General features: G+C 38.3%; 1 protein-coding gene across 1 annotated transcript in view; it reads left to right on the forward strand.

The window, feature by feature from the left end:
- Positions 1-22903, forward strand: part of BTBD2 (BTB domain containing 2) — an 89972-nt gene that overhangs the window by 42652 nt on the left and 24417 nt on the right. The window contains exons 4-7 of the mRNA XM_053703082.1: positions 11987-12092; positions 12495-12692; positions 13406-13598; positions 20319-20406. Of these exons, the coding sequence (XP_053559057.1) occupies positions 11987-12092; positions 12495-12692; positions 13406-13598; positions 20319-20406 (585 nt within the window). The remainder of the gene's footprint in view (positions 1-11986; positions 12093-12494; positions 12693-13405; positions 13599-20318; positions 20407-22903) is intronic.

A 22903-nucleotide genomic window follows, 5' to 3' on the forward strand; every position in this document is an offset into this window, starting at 1 on the left:
TAACATAAGAGATTTTGTTTCTGAATCCATAAAGAAGGCTATGTCTGTTATTTCTCCTTCTAGTAAACGTAAAAAATCTTTTAAAACTTCTCTCCCTACAGATGAATTTTTAAATGAACATCATCATTCGGATTCTGTCTCAGAGGTTGATGCTGATAAATCTTCATATTTATTTAAAATGGAATTTATTCGTTCTTTACTTAAAGAAGTACTAATTGCTTTAGAAATAGAGGATTCTGGTCCTCTTGATACTAATTCTAAACGTTTAGATAAGGTATTTAAAGCTCCTGTGGTTATTCCAGAAGTTTTTCCTGTTCCTAATGCTATTTCTGCAGTAATTTCCAAAGAATGGGATAAATTGGGTAATTCATTTACTCCTTCTAAACGTTTTAAGCAATTATATCCTGTGCCGTCTGACAGATTAGAATTTTGGGACAAAATCCCTAAAGTTGATGGGGCTATTTCTACCCTTGCTAAACGTACTACTATTCCTACGTCAGATGGTACTTCGTTTAAGGATCCTTTAGATAGGAAAATTGAATCCTTTCTAAGAAAAGCTTATCTGTGTTCAGGTAATCTTCTTAGACCTGCTATATCTTTGGCTGATGTTGCTGCAGCTTCAACTTTTTGGTTGGAAACTTTAGCGCAACAAGTAACACATCATGATTCTCATGATATTATTATTCTTCTACAGCATGCTAATAATTTTATCTGTGATGCCATTTTTGATATTATCAGAGTTGATGTCAGGTTTATGTCTCTAGCTATTTTAGCTAGAAGAGCTTTATGGCTTAAAACTTGAAATGCTGATATGGCTTCTAAATCAACTTTACTTTCTATTTCTTTCCAGGGTAACAAATTATTTGGTTCTCAGTTGGATTCCATTATTTCAACTGTTACTGGTGGGAAAGGAACTTTTTTACCACAGGATAAAAAATCTAAAGGTAAAAACAGGGCTAATAATCGTTTTCGTTCCTTTCGTTTCAACAAAGAACAAAAGTCTGATCCTTCATCCTCAGGAGCAGTTTCAGTTTGGAAACCATCTCCAGTCTGGAATAAATCCAAGCCAGCTAGAAAGGCAAAGCCTGCTTCTAAGTCCACATGAAGGTGCGGCCCTCATTCCAGCTCAGCTGGTAGGGGGCAGGTTACGTTTTTTCAAGGAAATTTGGATCAATTCTGTTCACAATCTTTGGATTCAGAACATTGTTTCAGAAGGGTACAGAATTGGTTTCAAGATGAGACCTCCTGCAAAGAGATTTTTTCTTTCCCGTGTCCCAGTAAATCCAGTAAAAGTTCAAGCATTTCTAAAATGTGTTTCAGATCTAGAGTTGACTGGAGTAATTATGCCAGTTCCAGTTCCGGAACAGGGGATGGGGTTTTATTCAAATCTCTTCATTGTACCAAAGAAGGAGAATTCCTTCAGACCAGTTCTGGATCTAAAAATATTGAATCGTTATGTAAGGATACCAACGTTCAAGATGGTAACTGTAAGGACTATCTTGCCTTTTGTTCAGCAAGGGAATTATATGTCCACAATAGATTTACAGGATGCATATCTGCATATTCCGATTCATCCAGATCATTATCAGTTCCTGAGATTCTCTTTTCTGGACAAGCATTACCAGTTTGTGGCTCTGCCGTTTGGCCTAGCTACAGCTCCAAGAATTTTTACAAAGGTTCTCGGTGCCCTTCTGTCTGTAATCAGAGAACAGGGTATTGTGGTATTTCCTTATTTGGACGATATCTTGGTACTTGCTCAGTCTTTACATTTAGCAGAATCTCATACGAATCGACTTGTGTTGTTTCTTCAAGATCATGGTTGGAGGATCAATTTACCAAAAAGTTCATTGATTCCTCAGACAAGGGTAACCTTTCTGGGTTTCCAGATGGATTCAGTGTCCATGACTCTGTCTTTAACAGACAAGAGACGTCTAAAATTGATTGCAGCTTGTCGAAACCTTCAGTCACAATCATTCCCTTCGGTAGCCTTATGCATGGAAATTCTAGGTCTTATGACTGCTGCATCTGACGCGATCCCCTTTGCTCGTTTTCACATGCGACCTCTTCAGCTCTGTATGCTGAATCAATGGTGCAAGGATTACACGAAGATATCTCAATTAATATCTTTAAAACCGATTGTTCGACACTCTCTAACATGGTGGACAGATCACCATTGTTTAATTCAGGGGGCTTCTTTTGTGCTTCCGACCTGGACTGTAATTTCAACAGATGCAAGTCTCACAGGTTGGGGAGCTGTGTGGGGATCTCTGACGGCACAAGGAGTTTGGGAATCTCAGGAGGTGAGATTACCGATCAATATTTTGGAACTCCGTGCAATTTTCAGAGCTCTTCAGTTTTGGCCTCTTCTGAAGAGAGAATTGTTCATTTGTTTTCAGACAGACAATGTCACAACTGTGGCATACATCAATCATCAAGGAGGGACTCACAGTCCTCTGGCTATGAAAGAAGTATCTCGAATTTTGGTTTGGGCGGAATCCAGCTCCTGTCTAATCTCTGCGGTTCATATCCCAGGTATAGACAATTGGGAAGCGGATTATCTCAGTCGCCAAACGTTGCATCCGGGCGAATGGTCTCTTCACCCAGAGGTATTTCTTCAGATTGTTCAAATGTGGGAACTTCCAGAAATATATCTGATGGCGTCCCATCTAAACAAGAAACTTCCCAGGTATCTGTCCAGATCCCGGGATCCTCAGGCGGAGGCAGTGGATGCATTATCACTTCCTTGGAAGTATCATCCTGCCTATATCTTTCCGCCTCTAGTTCTTCTTCCAAGAGTAATCTCCAAGATTCTGAAGGAATGCTCGTTTGTTCTGCTGGTAGCTCCGGCATGGCCTCACAGGTTTTGGTATGCGGATCTTGTCCGGATGGCCTCTTGCCAACCGTGGACTCTTCCGTTAAGACCAGACCTTCTGTCACAAGGTCCTTTTTTCCATCAGGATCTGAAATCCTTAAATTTAAAGGTATGGAGATTGAACGCTTGATTCTTGGTCAAAGAGGTTTCTCTGACTCTGTGATTAATACTATGTTACAGGCTCGTAAATCTGTATCTAGAGAGATATATTATAGAGTCTGGAAGACTTATATTTCTTGGTGTCTTTCTCATTATTTTTCTTGGCATTCTTTTAGAATACCGAGAATTTTACAGTTTCTTCAGGATGGTTTAGATAAGGGTTTGTCCGCAAGTTCTTTGAAAGGACAAATCTCTGCTCTTTCTGTTCTTTTTCACAGAAAGATTGCTATTCTTCCTGATATTCATTGTTTTGTACAAGCTTTGGTTCGTATAAAACCTGTCATTAAGTCAATTTCTCCTCCTTGGAGTTGAATTTGGTTCTGGGAGCTCTTCAAGCTCCTCCGTTTGAACCTATGCATTCATTGGACATTAAATTACTTTCTTGGAAAGTTTTGTTCCTTTTGGCCATCTCTTCTGCCAGAAGAGTTTCTGAATTATCTGCTCTTTCTTGTGAGTCTCCTTTTCTGATTTTTCATCAGGATAAGGCGGTGTTGCGAACTTCTTTTGAATTTTTACCTAAAGTTGTGAATTCCAACAACATTAGTAGAGAAATTGTGGTTCCTTCATTATGTCCTAATCCTAAGAATTCTAAGGAGAAATCATTGCATTCTTTGGATGTTGTTAGAGCTTTGAAATATTATGTTGAAGCTACGAAATCTTTCCGTAAGACTTCTAGTCTATTTGTTATCTTTTCCGGTTCTAGAAAAGGCCAGAAAGCTTCTGCTATTTCTTTGGCATCTTGGTTGAAATTTTTAATTCATCTTGCCTATGTTGAGTCGGGTAAAACTCCGCCTCAGAGAATTACAGCTCATTCTACTAGGTCAGTTTCTACTTCCTGGGCGTTTAGGAATGAAGCTTCGGTTGACAAGATTTGCAAAGCAGCAACTTGGTCCTCTTTGCATACTTTTACTAAATTCTACCATTTTGATGTATTTTCTTCTTCTGAAGCAGTTTTTGGTAGAAAAGTACTTCAGGCAGCGGTTTCAGTTTGAATCTTCTGCTTATGTTTTTCATTAAACTTTATTTTGGGTGTGGATTATTTTCAGCAGGAATTGGCTGTCTTTATTTTATCCCTCCCTCTCTAGTGACTCTTGTGTGGAAAGATCCACATCTTGGGTAGTCATTATCCCATACGTCACTAGCTCATGGACTCTTGCTAATTACATGAAAGAAAACATAATTTATGTAAGAACTTACCTGATAAATTCATTTCTTTCATATTAGCAAGAGTCCATGAGGCCCGCCCTTTTTTTGTGGTGGTTATGATTTTGTATAAAGCACAATTATTCCAATTCCTTATTTTATATGCTTTCGCACTTTATCACCCCACTTCTTGGCTATTCGTTAAACTGAATTGTGGGTGTGGTGAGGGGTGTATTTATAGGCATTTTGAGGTTTGGGAAACTTTGCCCCTCCTGGTAGGAATGTATATCCCATACGTCACTAGCTCATGGACTCTTGCTAATATGAAAGAAATGAATTTATCAGGTAAGTTCTTACATAAATTATGTTATATGTGTGTGTGTATATATATATATATATATATATATATATATATATATATATATATATATATATATATATATATATATATATATATATATATATATATATATATACGTCCACAAAATGCAGGCACTCGCTGGTCTTAGTAAAATATAACAATTTATTTAGATATATATATATATATATATATATATATATATATATATATATATATATATATATATATATATATATATATATATATATATATCTAAATAAATTGTTATATTTTACTAAGACCAGCGAGTGCCTGCATTTTGTGGACGTATATATATATATATATATATATATAATACAAGAAGAAAGGCGAGGACTCAGGAACTTGAAGCCAGGTGACTTTATTTGATATACAAAGGTGAGTAGCACTAACACAGGTGTGCAAGGGGTGCTAGATCTGACGCGTTTCGCGCATGCTCACATGCGCTTCATCAGAGATCTAGTAGTGTTACCTGTGGAAGGTTTATATAGAGAGTATCGGCCAATAGAACAAAATTCACAAAAGTGGGCAGCACTAATCCCAGCACTGATCCCTGTAATAATATACTAAAACTGGGTGTAAACGTGTACTATCTCAAGTGAGTATATAAATGAATAGGTAAGTGACATCAGTGAATAACTTTCTAAAATCTGTTCGTTAAATCAAGAAAAAAGTATTTTTTAGTGCAAAGTGAAAGGAAACATGGGAGGTAATTTAAAAGTGATATTAAAATCAAGTGATGGTGAATTAATTAGGATGAACTATTGGCACAATGTTCACTACATTCAGACTAAAAGACTGGAAACCAGGGGCGGAGAGGGTCCAAGAGGGGATACTCTCCACCCCTGGATTCCATAATTGTGTTAAAAGCACACATCCTAGGCGTGCATTGGGGTTACTATTGCTATTTTTTTATTTTTATTTTTTTGTCATGTATTAATGTATGTTTTTATTTGTTTGTTTTGTTTTTTATTCTTTTATTCATTTCCTTTCTTTTCTATACACCTCGTGATATTTGTCTTCATGCTGCTAAAGTCTTTGTCTGAAATATCTTTAAATTAATTTGGCCCAGAGATCACAGGGAATCAATGGTATGTTATTCTTAAATTTTATAAGTTGATTATCTCCATAGCATTGGATTCCTGTATTGGTAGCAGGGACACTTGTAATGTTTGCTGTACCATAAAACTCTCATTACAAATTATGAAACTAAGTTTTGAATGGACTAATAGATTAGGAAGGGCATTATTCCTGAAAGTCGCAGGATCACACTTGAGGATAAAGAAAAAGAGGGTACATTAAAGAAAAATCTAAAATTACTAAATTAAAACAATATATATCTACCAAAAAGGTATCTTGCTAGTGAAGAAAGAAATATTGGTTAGATAAGGCGTATTAAAATAAAAATGAATGTAAAAATAAATGTAAAAAAAGGGGGGATAATAGTAATAATGATAATTAATAGTAATATATGGCCATATCTTTGCTACATAGGTAGGGAATTAAGCAGGGTGCTTGGGCAAGGCCAATAAGATTGTTGATTCTATGTGCCCCTAGTGGCCGGACAGGTTAACACAGTATATAGAGTGGATACCTAGTTTTTGTGTCAGGACCAAGGGGGAAAAACTGTACCTATTGGACATTAATTGCCCGCTCTATGTAAGCTTAATGCAGGTGACACGGGTACCCGGGTAGGGAGTGCGGAGGTCAGATCAGAAAAAGGATACTAAATGCTAAGTTAGAGCGATATGCAATTCTGGAATCGGCAATGGCCATTAGAAGAGAATGGTCTGAATGTAAGGTATGAGTTACAAACCAGTGAGAGAAAAGGGAACACTAAAAATTAAGTTGTCTAAATAAAACAGAAACCTAGGGACAGACATTCCTGGGCCTGGAGTTGAGTGTTAGGACAGGGGGGGAGGAGGGGAGATAATGAGGGGAAACGAAGGGGGGAAAAAATTAAGAAAGGGGCAGAAAGGTCCCCTGCTGATGGGGCATATATCAAACCTAATCAATGAATAGGTCAAGGTCATGTCTCATATTGATGCCATGGGGAGATTTGGTGTGAAGAGTAAATATCCAGTATGCCTCTCTCTTCTGGAGTTTCCCAACCCTATCCCCTCCTCTGATGTCATTGTGGATATGTTCGATGCCTACAAATGTAAAAAGATGTTTAATATGATTACCATGAGACCGGAAATGTTTAGCTACAGGGGTTCTAGGGATTTCATCTTCTAAGGATAATAAGTGTTGTCTGATGCGGTCCTTGAGTGGTCGTGTGGTGAGGCCTACGTATTGTAGGGAGCACTGCCGACATGTAATTAGGTATACTACAAAACGGGTAGTACAGTCTATTCTTTGTTTGATAGAGAATGTTTTACCCGTGCTGGAAGAGGTGAAGTGATCTGTTTTCTGAGTGTAATTGCAACTCTTGCAGGTATGGCCACATTTAAAGAAACCTTTACTTAGGCTGAGCCAGTGTGTCCCAGGTGTGGGTTTGTTGGTGAAATGTTTCCTAACCCTATCCCCCACTGTGGGGGCCTTCTTGGCTACACATTTGATTTGTTGTTTGGTTATGTGTTGTAGTTTGGCGTCACTCTGAAGAATGGGAAGGTATTTGAGTACTATTTTGCAGACCTCATCAAATTGTCTGCTGTATTGGGTGGAAAAGACAATTTCATTAGTAAATGCATTTTTCTTTGTGGTGTTAGTGGTATTTCTACTAGTGTAGCTTGAGAACAGAGTCTGCCTCTCTATTTTGCTCACTTGATTGGCTGTTTGTATGAGTGACTTCTTATTATAACCCCTCTCTAGGAGTCTCTGGGTGATGGCATCTGCCTGTATTCTGTACTGTTGAATGTTGGAACAGTTTCTGCGCGCCCTAATGTATTGGCCTTTGGGGATGCCCCTGATAGTGTGTCTAACATGGCAAGAGTCAGCTCTAAGTATGGTATTACGTGCTAGGGTCTTCCTGTGAATTGTGGAAATGATGTTGGATCCTTCATCTATATAAAGATGTAAATCTAAATAAGCTATAGAATTGAATGATAACGAATACGTAAACTTTAGATTAAACTGGTTATCATTAAGAAGGTCTACCAGGGTGTGTGCCTCTGTCCGGTTATCAGAGTTCCAAATGACTATGAGGTCGTCGATGTAGCGGCCGTACACAACTAGATTGTCCCTGAGGGGGAAGTCATCAGCATAAATGCTGTTAAGTTCCAGCCAGCCCATGTATAAATTGGCATATGCGGGGGCAAATTTTGCCCCCATGGCTGTGCCACATTTCTGCAAATAGAATTCCCCCCCAGAGACAAAGTAGTTGTGTGAGAGAAGGAATTTGGCAGTGGAAACTACAAATTGAATGTATTCATCAGAGAATGAAGTGTATCTCCTGATCATTTGACCCAAAGCCTCCAATCCCTTCTGGTGGGGTATACTAAAGTAAAGGGCCGTCACATCTATGGTGAGCCACTGAAAAGTCGGTTGCCATTTGATGTCATTAAGTTGGTAGAGAAGGTGGGCACTGTCTCTGATATAGCCAGGCAATGTGGTAACTATGGGTTGTAAGACTGAGTCAAGCCAGGCCCCCAATCTCTCACATAGGGACCCCATGCTAGCCACTATGGGTCTCCCTGGGGGTCTGGTCAGAGTCTTGTGTATCTTGGGCACGACCCTGAAGGTTGGAGTAAGAGGATTCTCTACAAATAGGTATTCCATGGTTTCCTTGGTGATGAAACCATTCTCGAGGGCCGTGTCCAAGAACGAGAGTAGTTCTTGGCTGAACCTAGAAGTGGGGTCATAACCTAAACGTGTGTAGGTAGAAGTGTCCCCAAGGTGCACATTGATTTCTTCCATATAATCGGTGGTATTGAGGATCACTACTGCCCCACCCTTGTCTGCCTGTGTTATTACTATGTCAGGGTTGGTCTCTAGTTCAGCCAATGCATTTTTTTCCTGGTGGGTAATATTGTGTTTGACTGTTGCATGAGTGTCTTTTATGGTCTCATAAAGTGATGTGATGTCTCTCAGTACTGTATCTTGGTATAGTTCGATACTGGGGCTTCTGGCCTGGACAGGGTAAAAAAATGAACGGTCTTTGTGTGGAAAATTATGTGTGGATGATGAGGGACTGGGGGTGTTGTTTTGTAGTGATAGTAATGTGTTAAAATCACATTGGTCTCTAAATAGTAGACCTGAGTGGGTACTACCTAAAAGTGTTAAGGAAGGCTCTGGAGGAGTATTCTCCATATGTGTCTCAGAAAAGTGTTTCCTTAGTGTGAGTTTGCGGACTAATCTGTTGATGTCTATAACAGTAGAAATGACATCAAAATTCGTGCTGGGTGCAAAAGTGAGTCCTTTATTAAGTATGGAGATCTGTGCAGATGTGAGTTGAATATTTGACAGATTAATCACATTAATTATTTCTTTTTGTTTTTTGAGGCTGTCCTGCTGGGGTACCAATGTGCCTGACTTGAGGCTTTAGGGGTACTGGTTTGACTGGGTGATTTGACAAGGGTGGCCAGAGTCGTTCTAGTAGGGACACCAGTGCCTGTATTAGCAGAGGTGGAAGGTTCACTAGGCTCAGCTGTGGGAGTGCTGGGGGATTGTGGAAGAGATGTTTCTGAGTCAGTGGTTTCTATACTAGAAAAAGTGACTTTCTTCCCATTTGTGTTACCCCTGCGTTTTTTATTACTATTCTTAGAGGTATTGGAATTCCCCCTCCCTCTGGTGGGCCTGAGTTGTTGCCATGAATAAACTATGTTAAGGTCATAGTCCTTTGTGTCACGATTATATTTAGACACTTTTCTGCTGGATAAGTCCATATCTAATTTGTTGATGGTTTCCTCTAGCTGTGCTGTGTAATCCTTATATTGGCTGGTAGCCTCAAAGGGTTGGATGTGAGTCTCTGTAGCTTTGATTTCTGTCAGGATTAAATCTCTTTCCTGTCTTTTATGTCTCAGTAGTTGATTCATAAGGGTCATGGAACATCTAGTTAGAGTATGGTTCCACTCCTCCATGAACTCTGGTAGTTGTTGAGCAAAGGAGGGGAATTTTTTCATCCTTAGCCCACGTGGGACCTTCCCCTCCTTGATATACAAGTCCAGAAATTCTATGTCCCACCAGAGATTGGTCTCCTTATATCGGAGCTTCTCCAGGCCTGAAAATAATGAAGGCAAATTTTCTTCCCTAGGTACTGTAGGTAAAGCATTAGCCCCTTGGAGTGCTGTGGCCAGAATGTGCCTGCGTTTGTCATCAGGAGATTCCCCTGTGGGATGTGTGGTTGCAGTTTCTGACATTTCGGCCATGGTATATCAATAGAAAATGTGTGGTATAAGAGATCAGAATTATGAGCAAAACCAGTTGAAGAAACAAGAAAATGATGCTGTCTCTCTTATCAGTTATTAGAGTTCAGTCCTGTATAGGAGAAGTGACCAATACTTTTCATATCAAGTAGGTGTCAATCAGGTGCAATGTTGTTACAGTCAGCGTAAATGTATGGGTCAGTGAGAACTGAGCTGGCAGGATTTGCAGTGGCACAGTAAACAAGAGCTGGTATTTCAAGACAGAGCAAGCATACAAATAAATAAACAACAGTCCAGAGCATATAGCTACCTGTTTGGATGGTATCAGGCCGAGTCCCTCAGTGGGGTTGTGTCTGCTGGAAAGTTGAAGTTGAAGAGAGTGATACGTGAATGCTGCTGTGTTTTCTAGCTCACGTAAATTGATGTGGTCGCTTTGTCTCTGCTCCTGTGTGAGCCCGCTAAGGTAGACACCTGTATTGCAAGGATCCTGCTGCTGTATGGGAAGAACCCGTCTTCGGCGTGGTGTAATGCGGTCTGTGCTCCTCGTCGTCGCCGGTGATGACGTCTTACGTGTCTGTGCGCCCAGTCGTACTGCGTGCCTGACGCTCTGTCGCTTAGTATGACGTGTCCGGGGCGACACGTCATACTAAGCACAATCTCACCACTTGTTTAAATGCCACGGTGCTCTGCTGTAAATAATCCACAACGTCCACAAAATGCAGGCACTCACTGGTCTTAGTAAAATATAACAATTTATTTAGAAATCATTAAAAAGACATAACGTTTCGGCACCAATACGTGCCTTTGTCAAATGTCAGCATGTAACAAAACGAATATGCAGCACACTTAAAATCAATATTGAATATGCAGCACACTTAAAATCAATATTGAATATGCAGCACACTTAAAATCAATATTGATTTTAAGTGTGCTGAGGAAACAGACAGAGATCTGAGAAACCAGTTGCTTGTTTATCCATTGTTACGGTCACATTTGTGACATTTTATATTGTATTTTACTGCACCATTAAACTATGGTATTTTAACTCTTCGCTGAGAGCCTGAGCTTGATTGAAATCTACCCTGGAGTGATTTGTTGCACTGCCTTGGTCAGTGAACTGGGACAATGTGAACTCCCAGTCTGCCTCTATAAGCACAACATAGTGCTGCTTTACTTGTGAGTATAAAATCTGTATTCACCTATTTTTACATTTGTCCAAACTATATCACACAAGGAGGCGCCCTTGTCTTTGTGATTTTCTTTGCACAGAGAGAGTATTTACCCAGACTGGTTTTGTGACAAGGAGCTGACTTCTGGATCTAAGGGAGAATCTTATATATGTGCTACCCAGGAGGACTAATAAACCTCTGAAGTGCCCTCCTAATCTTGGGACTGTCTGAGCATCAATATCATATACAGATAAGAACTTATTAGAGACTTAATACTATTTATTTATTATATATTGTTTTCAGCTGCATTTTCTGTCTATATTGATCTCATCACATCACATTTGATGAGAGTCCATGTCTCATTTTTTCTGTAATTGTCATTATTATTTTGTCTTTATACATTATTATCTGATCATTTTATATTATTTTTAAGTTTTTATTGTTTTTACTATACTTCAGTATTATCCTACAGATTGTTTTATATATTTCTTCTAGCGCCCCCTAGAGTTACGCTTGCATAGTGTAACGGGTATTTATATATATATATATATATATATATATATATATATATATATATATATATATATATATATATATATATATATATATATATATATATATATATATATATATATATATATATATACATATACATATATACATACATACATACATACATACAATTTTTGGGAGCCATTTCTGATTTGCACCTCTGTAGTCCCTGCTTTTTGTCTTTACTACTTATCTGTTTCCTTTTCACTGCTTGACTATACGATGAACTGAGAAGAGTGGTTAGGTGGGAAAGGATTAAAGCTCTTGTGTGGGCTCTCGGCCTCTTATTAGTGGCAGGAAGTATATACCACATGTTATGGAATTCCTATAGACTCTTATGATACCGAAAGAAACTAGTTTATCAGGTAAGCATACATTTTATTTTTTGTCTTTAAACCACATCCAGGCTCGTCTGTTTGATGAACCTCAGCTTGCCAGCCTTTGCCTCGAGAACATTGATAAGAACACTTCAGATGCCATTAATGCTGAAGGTTTCACGGACATAGATTTAGGTAATCTGTTTACATTTCTTGGCCCACATTGTACTGAACATGTAATACAGTGAGATTGGGATAGTAGTGTGTTTATGTATCTGTAAATATAACACGGGGTTGACAAATCCAGGTAGCCATGACTTCTAGCATTTTACTTCTGGCTGCATGTAGATATTTGCAGAATAATCGAAACAGCTGGATCTGTGTTATAAAGTGCTACAATGTTGTCTTGTCAATAGTCTTGCTGGCTGATTGATTTCAATAAAATAGTAAACCTTTTTGGTGTGGGTGTGTTTACGATTTGATTTATTTACCTCTGTTAGGTTAGCTTATATTATATCTGATGTGCCATTTGTTTTGCACTGAACTACACCTCTCGCTAACCGCCTGCAGCGTCGTCCCTTTCTGCTCCTCTTGTAGACACTCTGGTTGCAGTGTTGGAACGGGACACTCTGGGAATCCGTGAAATCCGGCTTTTCAATGCAGTGGTACGCTGGTCAGAGGCAGAGTGCCAGCGGCAACAGCAACCGGTTACCTCTGAAAACAAACGCAAGTCCCTGGGAAAGGCTCTTGCTCTTATCCGTTTTCCCCTCATGACCATAGAAGAGTTTGCAGCAGGTATCCACAAAGGGTTGTTCTTTTTACCACTTTTACTTTTATAGGAGTGATTACACAAACTGCATGTGACTTTTTTTGCAAATGGCATTTCATCTGTACAGCTTCCAAACTAAGTTCATAAGCTCAAAGTTGAGTAATGATAATTTTTTTGAGCTCATACAACAGGTTCTGTCTTTTGAACTCCTCCCCCCATTTACCATATATCTGTTGAATAACTTCAAGGGATACTAAACCCACACATTTTCTTTCAGGAATCAGAGCATGCAATTTTAAGCAACTTTTTAATTTACTTCTTTTATCAATTTTTCTTTGTTTTTTTGCTATCTTTATTTGAAAAAGATGGCATCTAAGCTAAGGAGCCAGACAATTTTTGGTTCAGCACACTGGACAGCATTTATCCACCAATCAGCAAGACCAACCCAGGTTGTGAACCAAAAATGGGCCTTTTTCTAAACTTATGTTCCTGCTTTTTAAATAAAGATAGCAAAAGAACGAAGAAATAGATAATAGGAGTAAATGAAAAATTTGCTTAAAATTGCATGCGCTATCTGAATCATGAAAGATAAAATTTGGGTTCAGTGTCCCTTTAATTACCTTGCTATCTTTTTTTTTTTCTTATCTGATATTCATTTTCAGATTGAAATGTATAATTATATATATAAAAGAATCTGTTACGAAAATGTATTATATATTTTTTTTTTTTCCCCTCTCAGGTCCAGCACAATCTGGAATTCTGACTGACCGAGAAGTGGTCAGCTTATTTCTTCACTTCACAGTCAACCCAAAACCTAGGGTTGAGTTCATAGACAGGCCCCGCTGTTGTCTGCGGGGGAAGGAATGCTCAATAAACCGCTTCCAGCAAGTGGAGAGCCGCTGGGGGTATAGTGGGACTAGTGACAGAATAAGGTATGATACACATTTTGTATGATAATAGTCCTTTAGTATATGACTAGGATACAGTATACCAGGAACTTGCAGAGCAAAGGTGTATTATTTAATTACTGAATTTTAATTTTTTTTAAAGCCTAAAAAATAGGAGAAACATAATGTAGTAGAACTCAAAATCTACATATTAACATCTAAATATCCTCTAGGTAATTATTTTACAAGGAAAGCTGTTTCACATTCTATGGCAGATGTTCTTTATTTTGGAGGCCTGAATAGTCACAGAATGTTGGGTATTAATCCAGGTATCTGGCTTTCAATGCTACAAAAAAGAAATAGGAAAAACTCTAATGCTGTAAAAAAAAAAAAAGTTACATTAATGTGACATGAAACACTTTATAAGATAACAAATGGCCACTTTTGGGCCTAATGAAAAGTTGCATATCACAGGAGGGAAATTATATATGATAGAGAAACCCATTTAATATAAATACAGGTCACTCCTAAACCTCTAATGAAATTATAGTTATAAGGGGTAACAAATGCCCTTAAAGGGACAAAAATTGGAAAAATAAACTAAGATAGAAACCATACCTGAACCACAGACTAAAGAGTAATATTTAAATAAACCTGCATCTCAAAGGCAAAATCTCTATGCAACTTGTCTAAATAGAAGAAAACAAGTACCCACATAGAAATTCAGGTAGTCATAAAGCCGTATTTAAGTTAGAAAATTCTTAGTGCCCCATAAGGGCATGTAGGGTACTATGCAATTATAAAATATGGGAACTCTCCCTATCTAAAGAAGCTATACATGATAACAAAAATAAGGTTCCTAGAAATTACTGGAACATTAAGGGAAATATAGGGCGTGCTCCAAATTAAATGTAATCTTTTGGTGACATAATAAAGAGAAAATAACATTATCCAGCCATAACGCATGACCCTAATTAGTACAAGCATATATGTATACATCTGCATACACTTATGCTCTACAAGCCAAAACTATTTGACATCTACTGAGAAGCTACCCAAAATATCTACTAGGAAAGGTCTAGAAAAATATAACTTGCAAACGGTATATAGCAATTTATAACCCATTTAGTCAGCTATAGAAACATTAATATGCTGTCATTCAGAAAATTCTATACTTTAGATTAACTATGAGAGATCATGCTGTCATAAACCGTTCCATTCTGGTGCTGCTCCATTGTATTTTCTGGATAACAAGACAGGGCACAACGCATCATGAAGAGGGCACCAGAGGACATTCCTAGTGTAGTGCTATGCTCAAGCCTTATAGTAGGGACAATACCATCTCCAATCTGATGCAGTCCCAACATTAAATTTATTACTGAAAGATTTATCCTGGAGAAATAGCCAAGAGGTATTATAATTAGCATAGCACTTTTACAAAGGAAAGTTCCAATTGTGGTTGGTTTGTAACTTGCGGGAAGCCTCTCAAGTTGTGTATCGAGTAAGGATTAAAGTATTAAGTGTAAGGTCCCTGTAAAGATTACATATTTGCTCTGGTTATGTGTGCTATGCGGGTATGCATTAATGCTCAACTTGTAGCAGCTTGCTCACTTGCTAAAATTACTCCACCTTGATGCAGGGAAAAAGAGGAATTGCTTGCAACCCAGGGGATCCACAATCTATCCACAATCTATATATGCTATGTGGCGGCTTCTTTGTATGTACTTCATTGACACTGTTAGAGCTGTTGGTGCTTCTCCCCGACAGCATAAAGTTAGTGCGATTAGGGTTTCCTCTGGATCTACAAGTGCTGACCTTTGTATCTGAGCTATCGATTGTGGCGGGCTGGTCGGGGGCACTTTGGAACACTGCTCTTCAAACCACCTGAGAATTTGTATCAGAGTGTGGCTCTCTTTGGTAAGGAGATCCGAACATCAGAAGCATCCATGTTTAAGAGCATTGTTGGATGGGGACTTTGCAAGCATGGTTAGAAAAGGTTTTTCTATTCTTAAGAAATGTTCGCCTTGGCGCAAAAAGAAATCCTCCATATCTGGTCTTGAGTACGCAGTTAGTATGTGTTTATAGGAGTCTTGATATAACAGCCAGTCTTGATGTAATGGGGGTTCAGCCTAGCCGTTGCTGTAAGCCCTTACTGCCCGATCCTGGATTCCAAAGTCATAAACACAGCAAATTATTCAGCTATCAGAATCTCACTGAGTGAAGCAAATACAGATTCTTCATTTTCAAGGTATATTCTGTGAGAGAGGTTTAATAATCGGCAGATTTTTAAATACTCTTTAGGAGCTCCTGGAGATGCGTCCTCTCAGGAACGCTGCTTGGACACGCCCCCATGAAACATTTTTAATCTAAAATTTAACTTTTGCTAACCTAATGGCAATGGCTAGCTGGGGCTACTCCAGAAACAAGTCTGAATGGGTTCCACCAAATAAGGCAAGTAGTGGGTGATGTTTAGGTATTGAAAACCAGTGGCATCAAGCAAGGTGATAATGCATTCAAACATATGTTTTTTTGTTTAAGTTTTTCTGAAGTCTTGCAAAAAAAAAAAAAAAAATTGGCACAGTTTTAAGTCTCTTCAGTGAGTGTACACTAAAACATCCACCATTCTCTCCTCGTCAGTTCTACTGACAAAAAATATACATTACAATTTGGATATGTGTCATGCTTATTTAGATGCTGTATTTTTGAATATATCCGTGTGTTAATTAAAAAGAAAAATGTCTTTTTTTTTTTTTTATAAATCAAAGTTTTTTATTAAGGTAGTTGGCGATACAAAGTATAATGCATAACAACCGATAGATCGACATAAAAATATAACAAGTCTATAAAATTACACATCTAGTATATCATTTAAGCTATTTTCATGATACCTTAGGTTTTATTTTATATATTAAGTTTACTGTGATACCTCTATATGCAATTAAGCTAATAACTAGCATGATACGCACAGTTAAGATATTCAGCATAATACCATACGTTCAGAAATGAGAGGTAAAGTTTGAACGTTAAAGGACAACTATAGTATAATATAATGTAACACCTCCCAGCTTAAGCCGGGTCACTTTTGTACCCTGAAGAAAAAATCTCAAACTAGAGAGGGTCTCAACTAACACATATGGTCTCTCTGGTACCCAAACAATGTTTATACAAGTATTGAAATTAACTAATGATACGACATGTAGGTGAAAAAATGCCTGGAACCTTTTCTTTATATGGAAGTGAGGAGGTGCCACAAAAATATACAGAAGACGTAAGAGATTTTTACAGAATATCTATATTCCTAGGTGGTAACCCGTTTAGCTGGTAGATTTAAGATGAGCACACCGGATAACCTATATTGGAATAATTGGGAACAGGCAAGCTCCTACTGGAGTAAGATAAAAGTTAACACTATTAGTATACCCATGACAGGATAACGTATAAAAAGGGGATATTCCATTAGAAACGTATCGCCAGAGACTAGTAACTGCAGTCTGTCTCTGTGATCTCGGGACTCCATAATAATACCCCTTCAGTATGCTAAGTGAGGTCTGCAAACTGCATTAGTGACAATCCTAGGCTCATATATAGCGCCATACATCACTTGCTCTGTGTTAACATTAACTTGCTGTGGTTCATCGGCATATGACAACTTATTACCTATCAAATTTTTCGCATCAAAAGTATATAATGGTTATAAAGATTAGTAGAAGAAAGTGGATTAATACCACAACAACAATTCACCAGATTGGATGAGTACCTAAAAAGTAGGTTAGATGGGGGGGGGGGGTCAAAATGGAGCAGTACTTAACATACCTTTTAATGAAATAGCAATTTTACAATAAAACATACTGCGTTAGCTACACTGCTTGCATGAGTTAGGTGCTGAATTTTTAATTTGCAACTAAACGAAAAGTTATGGATTATTAACTGGGGAATCATAAAATATTATAACAAAGTATACTTATTCAACTTTCTGAGTCTGGATATTACTGAACCCCATATCCTCAGAAGCAAGAGTTCATATAGTTATAGTAAAGTAATTCTCTGAGGAGCCCAAAATATATAAATATTAGAGGAAAGATAACATTTAGTACCTCATTATTATGAACTGCCTAGAGGCGAACTAGCATGTCTCGCTGAGCTCAAATGTGTAAAGGAGGGCCTATGAAACACCATGTGTAATAGACCACATGAAACCATACAGTGTGGTCAAATAGCTGGAGGTAGAATGTGTGTCTCGCACACTAACGATATTGGTAACCTATGTAACTAACAATACCTCATGAGGGGACAACCCTGGTCCCAAACCTAACCGGGTTTATTTCTCTAAAATTATAGGGGTGAATTTCCTTGCAAAGCTAGAATAAAAATGAACTTGTGATAATGCTGGATTGTATAGTGAAGTAGCAAATATTTCAGTGAAAGCATGTCATTAATATCTTGCTGAATTACAAGGACATTGAGTGCAAAAATTATGTAAAGAAGACAAATAACATGTAAAAGCAACCATAACATCTATAGGCAATATATACAATATATAAACTTAAATCCAACTTCAGAGTGGCTCAAATGTATTTGTCCTTTTATAAGCAAACTGAGGTCCTGGTGTGATATCTCCGATGTCACCGGTGTAGGAATCCAGGGTTATACAATAGAGGGGTATCTAAGAGTTAGAGGGAGAAGCAATTGCAGCTTACTTTAATACCCTGCCAGATCATATACCAAACCCTCCATCCTAGCCTACCCCTAAACGGGGCAAGCCCTGTGTGTTATGTTGGGAATCCCAACCACCATGCATAAACCTCTTGGAAACAGAGGTAAACCCCCGCAAGGTCTCTCCTGCTTGAAATTCTGCTGGGCTATCGGGTGCAATAGTAAACAGCTCCATCGGCAAACATTTTTCAAATGCAGGCTCAGAACACTCAGCAATATGACCACGGGAGTCGGCCGTACCTCCCGCGGGATACAACTGATATGCAGCTATGCTTCCTCCATCTCTACTCCGTAGAGAAGCTAATGCCCGCTGATTCTGGTAAGCTGTGTGTGGGCATTTCAGGTCACAGCTGCGTTGCGGTCCCCGTGGTGTTAGTGAGGAAGAGCCGGCTGGAGGTATGTGATCAGGGCTATTCTTAACCTGTGGTCTCCCCACGCTAAGTCCGCTCTCCTCCCCAGCTGGATCCCAGCCAGAAGTAAGCTCTGCCCGCAGTGAAAAGAGTTGGGCGTCAAGCTTGTCTCCCAGCTGCTGAAAAAGCAAAGTGATCTCCGCCATTTTAGGTTTAATTTCGCTCCACGATGGTAACAGATCCACTGAATAGTAACGTGATGGGTATTTGCGCTGAGTGGTATGATAGTTGAAAAGGGTAGAGCTGCACCTTAACACGATCAGTGCTGCTTAAGATCCACGCTGTTTCATAGTATCCCAGGGCATAATTTACAATGCCGCGTGGTATTCCGACGATCGAGAAGCTGAATCTCCTATATGTTTCTGCATTTCCAGCTATCTCTTAGCTCACCAAGTGGTGTTATCCCCTTCTGGAACATAGGTCCTAAATCATTTTGTGAGGAATTTTAGACATAAAAGTTGTTTTAAGATTTTAAGTTATATAAAATCAGGAGCTCTATCAGGGCACGTCTTGCTCCCTTGATGGCTAGCTCCGCCCCGAAAAATGTCTTTTAAAGGGACAGTATACTTTAAAATAGTTTTCCCTTAATGTATTAATAATCACTTGTTATACCAGCTGCAGAGTATAAAATGTATGAGAAATTGCATTTTCAGGTTTATTTGTATATATTAAATGGCTGTTTTTGTGCTTTGAAACCACAGCCTATTGAAATGGGTTGAGCTTGCAGGTCAAATGAGATCTCATGTGATTTACTTTGTGTACTCACACATACTTGGTTATCTTATATCTGTAAACCAAAGCCCAATACTTAGAGAGTACAATGGAAAGTTATAATTGTGTGTGTTATCTCTTTTACATGCCACTGGTGAAATACCAGAAACTTTCAGTATAGATGGGGATGCCACTGGCTAAATCATCTATTTTGAATGGCGAAATAAGGATGAACGTGCCACTTGTAAACAATTTAATACACTACAGCAGGTAAAATGGATCATTGGGAACAAATGAAAGGAGATTTTCTTGGGGGTAAACTGTTCCCTTAACACAATGGCATGCATACTTTCTGAAGTTCAAGTGTTGAACCTTAAAGGGACAGTCTAGGCCAAAATAAACTTTCATGATTCAGATAGGGCATGTAATTTTAAACAATTTTCCAATTTACTTTTATCACCAATTTTGCTTTGTTCTCTTAGTATTCTTAGTTGAAAGCTTAACCTAGGAGGTTCATATGCTAATTTCTTAGACCTTGAAGGCCACCTTTTTTCAGAATGCATTTTAACAGTTTTTCACCACTAGAGGATGTTAGTTCATGTGTTTCATATAGATAACACTGTGCTCGTGCACGTGAAGTTATCTGGGAGCAGGCACTGATTGGCTAAACTGCAAGTCTGTCAAAATAACTGAAATAAAAGGGCAGTTTGCAGAGGCTTAGATACAAGATAATCAGAGGTTAAAAGTATATTAATATAACTGTTGGTTATGCAAAACTGGGGAATGGGTAATAAAGGGATTATCTATGTTTTAAAACAATAATTCTGGTGTAGACTGTCCCTTTAAGCTCATGGTCTAACAAGTTTAGATATCAATGCTTTTGTTATTTTTGGAAAAATATTTTTTCAACTTTTCCCCTCAATTACTTTAGGTTTTCTGTGAACAGAAGAATATTTGTGGTGGGTTTTGCACTGTATGGTTCGATACATGGTCCAACTGACTATCAAGTAAATATACAGGTGAGAGTGCTAGAAAAGTACTTTGAACCTAATCCCCAAAGCATTTTTTTTCTAATATATAGTAAATGGTATAAATGTAACAAATATCCTTTTTCTTTTAGTGGCTTTAAACGTGCGTGTGTGGTTTTTTATTTTTTTTATTTTTTATTAATCTCCTTTTTTTATATTATATTAAGGCAATTATTTGCACATTGCTGTAAAAAAAAAACCTCTTTCTACTTAAAAGCACAGTAAAGCCAAAATTAAAGTTTCATTATTCAGACAGAACATGCAGATTTAAACAACTTTCCAATTTGCTTTGTTCTTTTGATATCATTTTTTGAAAAGCATACATAGGAAGGCTCAGGAGCAGTATTGTATTACTGGGAGTTACTGCAGATTGGTGTCTGCACATTATATGCTTCTATTCATTGACTTATCCAGTGTGTTCAGTTAGCTCCCAGTAGCGCATTGCTGCTTCTTCAACAAAGAAGTAATTTAAAATGGTTTGCTCTATCTGAATTAAGAAAGAAAAGTTTGGGTTTCATGTCCTTTTTAAGAATAACAGAAAATGAGCAGTACAAAGTTATACTCTGCTTTAAAAACAAAAAATACAAGAAATATAATTTCTCTCATAGTCTGATTTAAACCTCTCCGCTCAGGTGAGTTGATCTAAAATATTCCAGCACTGCGAAATCTCTAGTGAAATTCCTAAAAGAAAGCTTTTGCTATACCTCTCCATGGAGCGTTTCCTGTATTTCTGTATGTGAAGAGACAAGCCCAGTGCGATATAGCACTGCATTACATGACAGTTCTGCTACATTTACACTTTGTATTTTCCTTCTATTGGTTGTGAGAGTCTGTGACTGGATTCTTTACTCTTGGGAATTACTTCACCTGGCCACCAGAAGAAGGCTTAGAACCCCACACTAAAGCTTTAACATCCCTTCCACTTCCATCTGTCTCCCAGTATTTCTTTGCCTCGTCAAGGAGATAGGCATGGATTGAGGTGCTGTTCATTGAAGGGGTTTTCCCTCAATGGATAGTTCATAGAAGGGAGGAATTAGGAGGGTACTGCTTAGGGGGTGTAATGTTTGTTAGAGGTCATTCCCCTGGGGTAGCCATGGATATCGCTAGGATGTTCCTTTGCCTCATCCTCCTGGCCAGATTTATGTACCTTATGTTCTCTCTGCACTGGGTCAGTTACGCTAAGGGGCATATAATGAGACACCTGCTGCTTAGTAAGCAGTGAATATTTTGTCTTGCACTGTTCAGATGTTGTACACAACTCCAGGTTGGTGTTTTGGGGCAATACTCTTGGTATTCTTTTGGTGCCTGTTTACTGTGGGACTTTTGGGTATTCTGTCCTTTTAAGACTTTTAGGGACTGCAGTCACAGCACTCCGGACTCTCATTTGGGACTGGTATAGAATGGGTTACTGCCCGTTTCTGCCCCAGGGGAGGGTTTGGCGCACTTGCACCTTGTCTCCTCAGAAGGATAGGAAGATTCTGCAGTTCTCCTGCTACTGAACTGTACCTGATAGTTGGAGGAAGTAATACTCACACTTAACCTTCAGGGGATCAGTTAGTGCTGAGTGTGGCTGGGTCACAGTGCAGGGGTCTGGGCCTATACCAGCATTTAACTACTACTGCTTATTTGCGAGGAGCGAATACTTTTACACATTAGCATTTTAAAAAAAAAGTTACAGGGGGTGGTACCAGCTAACTAGGTGCCTACTGTGTTTATCCCACCCATTCTTTACATAGACTTCTCAGCTTGGGTATTAGTTCCCAAGTTGTGGATTCTCACAACAAATAGAAAGAAATCCAAATGTATTCTTACTTGATAAATGTATTTATTTCTTGGTTGTGAGAGTCCACAAACCCACCCAGTTAATTGTTTATGTATTATCCAGAGGTGATACAGCAGTTAAACCAGTGCACGTTAAGACCAGGGGTACTGCCTTTTGAACGGTGAACAAGTGCGGGGGACACGCATGAAACGCAAATGTTGTGCCCTGTGAGGTGGTGTAGAGTTTACTGGGTATTGTATTGGTTTTAAGTCTTAATAAAGACTTTTTGATTCAAGTCCTTCTTTTTTTTTTTTTTTTTTCTTTTTTTTTTGTGTGTCTAGACTGGCGTGAGTGCGGAGGAATCTTTGTATCTGGTACTGCCTTTTCCCCCAAGTAATGGTAAAACACTGAGATGGTCCACAGCACTTTTGTAAAAATATTCACTTTATTTGCAACAGTTTAAAACAAACTAGCTCTTAAAATACTGGGAGAGAGAAGTGGGAGGAATGTTAAAGCTTTAATGTGGGATTATTTGCCTTCTCCTCGTGGCCATGTGATGTAATTCCCAAGAGTAAAGAATCCATTCGTAAGAATAAATTAGGATTTATATTACTTTACACTTCTGATTGTTTTATTACATTTAAACTTCGTACTTTCTATTTTTTTTTTATTTTTTTTACAGCAATGTATTTAGGATTTGATTTTACAAATTCTGATTTATTCTTT

Source organism: Bombina bombina, chromosome 2 (genome assembly GCF_027579735.1).
Source record: "Bombina bombina isolate aBomBom1 chromosome 2, aBomBom1.pri, whole genome shotgun sequence".
Lineage (NCBI taxonomy): Eukaryota > Metazoa > Chordata > Amphibia > Anura > Bombinatoridae > Bombina > Bombina bombina.